Here is an 8,222-nt window from a genome sequence, read left to right as displayed (position 1 = left end):
CAAGGTTGGCGTCACTCGCAGTTTCAAAACTGTGCGTTGCTGGAGGGATTTGTGTTTCGATCTAGTACGCTATTCTCTTCTCATTTCTTCAGTCAAATTATAGTTTTTTTTTTTCTTTTTTCTTTAAATTCAACATTTTAAATTATTAACTTAAAATTAATTGACTAAGAAAAAAAGTTTACATTTTGATATTCTTATTCATGTTAATTTATGAATGATCAACTCTCGGGGGCTTTCTATTTCAAAATATATAATGCATTTTAAATAATTAATTGAATTTATAGTTCTGATAGGATTAGCATTGATCCTATAACCTAATTAGAGAATTATACTATAAATAGGAACATGATTTAATAATGTGAGATATGTATGATGTAATAGAAACTCTAACTTTTTCTCTTGGCCCTAAACTTAAGGAATTTCTCTTCTATTCTATTCTCTTATTTTTTATCTGATTCTCTATTCTTTGATAAAAATTCATATCAAGTTGGCACATATTATTTTTGAGCCATTTACAGCAACGTACGAATAAATAAAAGAAATAGTTTAGAATTTCGCATAAAGTTAGAATGACTCGTTTGAAAAAAGTTCATTTTAAAAATTAGACTTGAATCATACTTATAATGCTATCGTTATCAATTGATTACATTATTGATTAGACTAAAAAAGCAATAAATAAGAATATTTATAAATGGTTGGAGATTTATCTAATTCAAATTTTTATAGCCATTATTAAACAAAATAAGCTAATGTGGTCAATTTTGCTGTGGAGGGTTTCTATTAGTCTATACTCTTTCGAAGATAATCATTTCTAAAAATAAAATGATACATGCATGCATATAGATTAAAATTTATATGGTGTAAAGAAATTCTTTACACGTGTAATTCATATATGATAATATACTACTCTGTACAAAGCCCCATACATTAACTAGGGGAGCAAAAAGTTAAGAACAAGTGGAACCTAAAATCTAATGGGAGACTTGATCAACATTTTCTCCCAATAACCAAACCATTATCTCCATTCTCCAGCACCAGCAACATAGTTTAGTGTTGTAAGTTGTACTCATAATCTGTTATTTGTTGTACAATGGATTTTAACTTCAAAAGGCATTTGTGTCATCAAAGGTGTAATTCCCCATGTACCTATGGTTAATACTACAGGAAAACTTCTGCATGAAGACATAAAGATTTAAGTTCCGATTCACCTGCCACCGGTCTCGTATGTGCGAAACGGATTCACTTTCCAATCCATCTTGCGCATCTCGCAAGTCATGACTGACGGGGTCGTTTTGGGTCAGGCTGATGTTCCAACCTATCCACTTTATCACATCTTCTGACAAACTGTTCAAGAGTTCTCTGCTTTGAACACTATTTTGATAATCTATTTTGCCATTTGAAACATAGCACATATATGAGTGCAGAGTGCAAAAAGGTTTTACAATAAAAGCAGCTAGTTAGAGACACGACAAGAGATATTGTGAGAAAAAAAGAAAGAAATCTCCATAAACAACAACGCTGCTTGCTTGCTTATACTTAAATAGACAAGAAAACTGCCAACCACATGCAGTGTTGAATAATACCAAAGTGACTAAGGCACAAGGACCATCAACATGGAAAAATATGTTCTGCCTGCGAAACAAAAATTTACTTTGCCATCCTCAAGAAAAGCATCCATTTGAACCCGTATTTTGTCAACAATCTGAAAGATACCTCATTTGATCATGAATATGAAATGCATTGACATCACTATCTTTATAGAAACCGAGGAGAAACAAAAATAACATATACCATGTCATTTTTAAGTGTTGAGCCACAGCACCAAATGCATCTATACTTGCATACTTCACATTCAGGTTTTGATCAGATCCAAGAGTAATTAGGGCAGGCAAAACATGAGTTGAAGCAACCTTTGCATCAATATACGGGACCTATTGATGAAGACAATTATGTTATTTTCCACAATTATACGAAAGGTAACTAGAAACCAAGAAAAAAAAAGCAGCTTACAATAGCTTTAAGCAGTTTGGCGGCATTTATTTTCATGTTTACATTAGTGCTGACAACCATTTCCCACAGTATAGTAAATATCAAACCATGGTTTTCTTCGTATATGCTGCGTTATAAAGAAGCTCCATAATTATCACACACAAAAATTAATAAAGAGAGAAAGCTCCATAAGAACATTGGGTGAAAAAGTGCAATTATATTTGAATAATGTATGTGGTGGTATTCAAACCAGATGAAACGGATAGCACTGATAATCTCAGGAGAGTGCTTTGTTGGTGGATTTTCCATGTGGTTTTCTTCTAGTAGCAGCTTCCTCAAATATTCTGCTAACAGTTCGTTTTCCAGGAGTACCCATAACACCAGCCAACAAAAGTGGTAAGACACACATCGTAGAGAGCCTATCAACAACAGCAGAACTTGGTCTCAAACCTGCAAGCGAATAGTCAAATACAAAACAAGTATTTGAACCTTTAGAGAGAGGAGATTCAAAAACCATTAAAAGAACGGATGGAACTAGGAAAATATGTCAAATCAGCATTATCCCCAACTGCTGTTAAAAATATAGGTAGCATTATGCATGTCATGTACGAATCCCCAAACCTTTCAAAAACGGATAAAAGAAACTGCATTTACAGAATACTGATTAGCAGAAACTTGAACATCAATTTGAGCAAGAGCCACTCAAAACAATTGAAAAAAGAGAAGGAAAATAACCTTTGAAATTTGGCTCCGAAGATTATCTTCTTTCTGTGGTAACATGCAAGCCAGCTCTATCAAATTAGGAAAGCATTCAACATGCTTCCATTCAAATGCATCCCATTCAACTGCCCCCCTAGCAAAAGCAAACCATGAAAGATGTGAGAAACTTTGACAGTGTGATTTGGACAAATTAGTCTTTCTTGTCTATGACTGTGAATAATGCATACAGATTGCAATCTGAATCAAGCATACTATTCTAGTGATTGTGAAAACATGACGTGCCACCTTTTTCCTTCCCTTTTTCAAGGAGGATGGGACATCAACACCCAAAGTCAATGGCATTGACTCTTTCAAATGTCCTAATTGTATTATGCCAAAGTAAACTCCTCTTGCTAAGCTTACCTGGCATACATTTCGAGCAATGAGGTAGATACCATAGCTTGTGTAGTTTCAGTGGTGTGCGAAAAGGGGCATGTTTCTATCACTTTCTGGTCTACCCAAGGAAGCAATTCCACCAGCATTCTTAAAAGAATATCTATATTCCAGCACTCTCTTTCACCCAGGACACACAGATGTGATTCCGCAGACCCTTCAACCCCAGAAAGAGGAGGACAACGCTGGAACCAATTCCTTGAGAGAAGTTTCCACCACCACTCCTGATGGGTCACATACCAATTGAAACATCAACTCCTCCACCTATCAACAAAGAAAACAACAGAGAACTGTATCAACTGTTCAGCCTTAATTATTAGTTCCTTAAAATTCTTTTTTATATTATGACAAGTGGAGAAGGCTCCATTCCTAGACCATGCTTATCAACTTGTTCTAGAGCTTATATTGTAGCCAAGTCTCAAGTCAGTAATCTTCATGATTGCCTCAAGCAAATTAAGTGAGGCTGACCTTGAAATATTTATCCATGTCTGGGAAAAGTGGAAGCAGCATAGCCAGATTACAAGCCGCAGCCTCTCGAACAACAACAACAGAATTGCTGCACAATAGATAAATTAAGAGAATCCCAAATCTCAGGCCATACAAATTCTGCAAGCTCTCCACATGATTGAGCAACAAGCAGTCGATGCTCCTCATACATGTGACTGATCTAAGACATGACACCAAAAAACTGAAAACCTGGTTCCAAAATCAGAATGGAAAAGAAACAGGTTGAAAATTGAAGCAAGAATATACTCGTAAGGAACTTTGTTGAAACTAGAAAATTCCAATAGCTTCAGTTGCTTGTAACTCAGGGACTAGGGTAAGAAACTTTTAAGTGAATCACTTCAATTGAGTTGTTCCACACTACTTCCACTCATGAATATAACAGGATTTCACAGAGTCCATGAGTAAATCTGACACATAAAGAGGAGATGGGGGATTGAGTGAGAGTTCTCTCAGGCACATATCCACAACCACAAAACATGCAGAATCAGATACAAGAACCGCTCATACTAAAATAAAATAAGAGATAACATATAGCTCCAGAAATAACCTTATGCTCAAGTGAATGTCTCAAATCCGATCAATAATGCTCAGCAAGAATCGAATTAACAAGTGCAATTGAGTGGAATTGCCACTCAGTATATTATATTTGAAGAGCTTCTTTTTTACAACTACTACAAACTGTTCCCTCTCATTGGCTTTACAACAGTGCTGCTGCCACCGTAAGCACAAGCTGGTCCCTGCATACAATTTCTCTGTTTTGCTAAACCACAAGCTGCAGCTGCAGCTGCGAAGTATATGATGACATCCTTACTTTTAATACAACAGCAACGTACGCAATTAAATCTTCATATTCATTTCTTAAAAGTTAAAACTATAAGCATCACTTCGGCTGACGTAAGCCTTTGGAACATATCCAACCTGCCTAATGTCCTTTATCAATCTGTCAATCATTCTATATATATCATCTGATTTAGGGTGTGACTGATCAAATGCTGTAAATTCATGCACTTCCTCTTCTACCTCAATGGAACTAGCTCCAGAAGGCTTTTGGCTTCCTGTGTTCTTCATTTGCCACCTTACACTAGCAACATTCACCCAATCCCCTGCTTGAGCATAAATGTTTGACAAAAGGTTGAAATTTCCAGGATCCAGTGGTGCCAACTCAAACAAGTATTCGCACACAGCTTTTGCAAGATCTACATCATTATGCATTCGACAAGCCCCCAAAAGAGTTCCCAAGACTATTTCATTTGGCTCCATAGGCATGCTGCGCACAAGCTGAAAAGCTTCCTCCAGGTGTCCCCCTCGACCAAGAAGATCAATCATACAACCATAGTGCTCAACTTGAGGAACAATCCCATGCACTTTCTCCATTGAATAGAAGTAACTACGCCCTTCATTGACAAGGCCTGCATGGGTGCAAGCACATAAAAGACCAATGAATGTATATTTGTCCGGTTCAAAACCCTCATGTACCATCCTCGTGAAAAGCTCAAGTGCTTTCTCACCACGTCCATGTATGCCTAACCCTTGAATCATGGAATTCCAAGACACCAAATCTTTCTTTTCAATCCTACTAAAGACACCAAGGGCAACATCCACACAACCACACTTCGCATACATATCGATGAATGCGTTCAACACCTTAGTGCTACACCTAAACCTCCACCTCTCAACAGAAGCATGAATTCTTTTCCCCAACGCAGCCATTCCAGACTCGGCACATGCAGCCAAAATACTTATCAGAAACCCATCATCAATCCTCATCCCAACTCCCTCCATCTTATCATACAACTTTGTTGCCTCATTAACAAGCCCCTTCTCAGCATACCCAGATATCATAGTGGTCCAGATCACCAAGTTCTTCCCAGGACACTTATCGAACAACATCCTCGCCATATTCATATCCCCGGCTCTACAATAACCCCAAACCATCGATGCCCATGACACAACATTCCTCTCGGGCATTCCCGCAAACATCTCAAACGCCTTCCCCATCTCCCCAACCTTAGCATACCCATCCAACATGATGTTCCAACTAACCATATCCCTCTCAGGCATTTCATCAAACACCTTGCAGGCTTTCTCAAACTCACCACCTCTCACCAACCCACCAATCAGAGAGTTCCAAGTCACCACATCCCGTTCCTCCATCTCTAAAAACAACCAAATTGCCGCATCCATTCCAGCACCCCCACATTTACAATACGAATCTATCAACGAGTTCGGCACAAATATATCACTCCCGAAAAACCCAAACTTGACCACATGTGCGTGGATCATCTGCACCATCCGAAAACAGCTATAACCGTCAAAAGATTTCAACAGACACGTGTAGGTGAAGCTATCTGAAAAAACACCGCTCCTCTGCATCTGGAAGAAGGTTTCAAATGCGACGGAAGGGTGAGCCTTGTTTTGGGCCTGAGCTCTGATGAGAGTGTTGTAGAGGTGGGCGTTGGGGTTGGTTACGAGGTTGAATGCGTTGACGGCGGAGGGGAGGTGGCGGGAGAGGGAGAACGCGGCGACGAGTTTCGGTGCGACGTAAGGGTCTTGGTGGAGGTCGTTCTTGAGGACTTGAGCTTGGATTTGCTTCACGGTGTTGAGGTTTGAGCAGCGGTGGAGGTCGGAGAGCTTTTCATCGAGAAGGCGACGCGTGGAAAACCATGTGGGCGCACGCGCCGCCGCAGCAGGCAATTGCATCTGTCGCTGACAGTGGCTTTGCAGTGAAAGGGTTTTGAAATGAAATGTCGCAAAACCCCTCGAATTATTATTGGTGATCAAATCGATCAAACTATTGGTTTATTGGTTCAATCGATAAATTTTATTGGTTGAATCGATCAAACTGATCCTAGTACATAAAAATATAAAATAATCAAAAATTTAAAATAAAAATTTAAAATACATATTTTTACTGATATTTTAACTTTTTATAAAAAATCAGGTTTCAAATCCTCAAATAAACTAATACAAAAGAAAGACATCAAATTAATTAGCACTACCACAAATCTAGAATAATATCTTAATTTAACACAAATAAAAATAACAATCCATTAACTATATCCAAAGCATAATTTCAAAATCGGATATCTTTATTCATCTACAAAATGTGGAACGGCAATATAAAATCAGCAACTATTAGAAATTCACATAATCTATCTCCTATCCAACAATATAAATTAGGAAGCTTATCAGGTATACCACTGTACTTTCATGGAATACTAATCTTCCGATATTTATGACCATAGAGATTAATATTAAAAGATCCATGTGGTCCAGATCTAGTGTAGAAAAAATATGGTGCACATGATTTTTTGGAAGTCCACGATTGGCCTACAACAGGTCTCTATTTGTGCAATTTTTGTTCAAGTTCTTTAGTGAGCAGTTAGCCGAGCCGATGATATCTCCTCTACATCCTACCATATTTGTTACCTTACAACAAAAATGGAACAATCTAAGATCTCCTGCAAGAGATGAACAATCATTACTCTTCAGTCTTCATTTAATCTTACCTTGCATTCCAAATCACATTCTTCATTCAATACTAATTTGCATTCGAAATGCGTGCCTAGTTCATTTTCTGCTAAAATGTTTTCGATCCACAATTTCCATAATTTCAACTCAAATCTACTTAAAATCCTCTCCTCTCAATTCTCATCAACTGAACAAACAACACTTCAAATGCTCAAACCATTCTTTCTAACAACTAAAATGGCAAGGTCTCCTTATTTACCTGTAAATTGAAAATTAACAGCAATAGTACAGCACAATGACAGCAACAAAAACAACCATAAACACCAATAATCATATAAAAAAACAACAACAACAACAATCCACCATTCACAGCAACATCATTAATCAATTACTTACTTAATCAACTTGTAACTCAATAAATGAATAACTAAAAAAAATACCTGATGGCTGATGCACCGAGTTGCAGGACACGGCAGAGAAGAGAGAAACCAAGCTGTCACGGTGAAGCAGTGACTGGCGAGGGGGAGGCAGCAGCGACGCCGAGCCACGCCTGATGAGGACGCGACGACAACGACGAGGGATGCACAGAGACGCGACGATGGAGACGCAGAGGAGCCGGCGATTGTGAGTGTGTGTGAGAGAGAGAGAGCCTCTTGCCCTCCACTTCTTCGAACTCAAGGGACAGGGAGGCTGGGATTCACTTCTTCGAGGGTTAGATTAGCTAGGGTTTTTTTTAACATTGAACCGGTCGAGTTATAAAAACCGACGGTTTTCCGATTTTCAATAAAACCGGCCGATTCAAAACGGTTCGCACCAGTTTTTTTTTTCTATGGTCCAAAGCCTCAATTGGACCGGATTTATGTCTGATTCATCGGTTTTTCAGTTTGATTGGTTGGTCCAGTCCAATTCTTACGACTATAATTTATTATTATAAAAATATATTAAATTATTAAATATTGTTAAAAAAAATAATATAGTTTTATAATAAACACAAAACAAAATTAGCAAGAATTTATTTACATTTGAAATTTTATAAACACCGAAGCAGAGAAAATCAAAAAGAATAATCAAAAGGATCGCACTAGTGTACAAATGTTATTCTG

At 37.8% G+C, this 8,222-nt stretch overlaps 1 protein-coding gene across 9 annotated transcripts; it reads right to left on the bottom strand.

Annotated features, from left to right (window-relative positions):
• Positions 1-840: 840 nt before the first annotated feature.
• LOC112797821 (pentatricopeptide repeat-containing protein At3g29230) lies at positions 841-7,823 on the bottom strand. Of its 9 annotated transcripts, XM_072236203.1 has the most exons (10): positions 7,560-7,823; positions 4,196-6,496; positions 3,895-4,055; positions 3,610-3,803; positions 3,112-3,405; positions 2,725-2,842; positions 2,240-2,439; positions 2,011-2,116; positions 1,792-1,931; positions 841-1,702 (listed from the first exon to the last, which is right to left on the bottom strand). In XM_072236203.1, exon 2 carries the CDS (start codon positions 6,346-6,348, stop codon positions 4,507-4,509), a length of 1,842 nt encoding a protein of 613 aa, XP_072092304.1. In that variant the 5' UTR covers positions 6,349-6,496; positions 7,560-7,823; the 3' UTR covers positions 841-1,702; positions 1,792-1,931; positions 2,011-2,116; positions 2,240-2,439; positions 2,725-2,842; positions 3,112-3,405; positions 3,610-3,803; positions 3,895-4,055; positions 4,196-4,506. The 9 variants fall into 9 exon arrangements, with proteins under 9 accessions (XP_072092304.1, XP_025696707.1, XP_072092305.1 ...); XM_025840922.3 differs by having other exon boundaries at positions 3,610-4,055; XM_072236204.1 differs by having other exon boundaries at positions 841-1,384; positions 3,610-4,055.
• Between the last annotated feature and the right edge of the window lie 399 nt (positions 7,824-8,222).

This window comes from Arachis hypogaea, chromosome 4 (genome assembly GCF_003086295.3).
Source record: "Arachis hypogaea cultivar Tifrunner chromosome 4, arahy.Tifrunner.gnm2.J5K5, whole genome shotgun sequence".
NCBI lineage: Eukaryota > Viridiplantae > Streptophyta > Magnoliopsida > Fabales > Fabaceae > Arachis > Arachis hypogaea.
This window is presented reverse-complemented; position numbering and strand designations above follow the sequence as displayed.

Bases quoted from the DNA above. Each gene is read 5' to 3' on its own strand.
- LOC112797821 (XM_072236201.1), bottom strand. From the start codon at position 6,348: ATGCAATTGCCTGCTGCGGCGGCGCGTGCGCCCACATGGTTTTCCACG.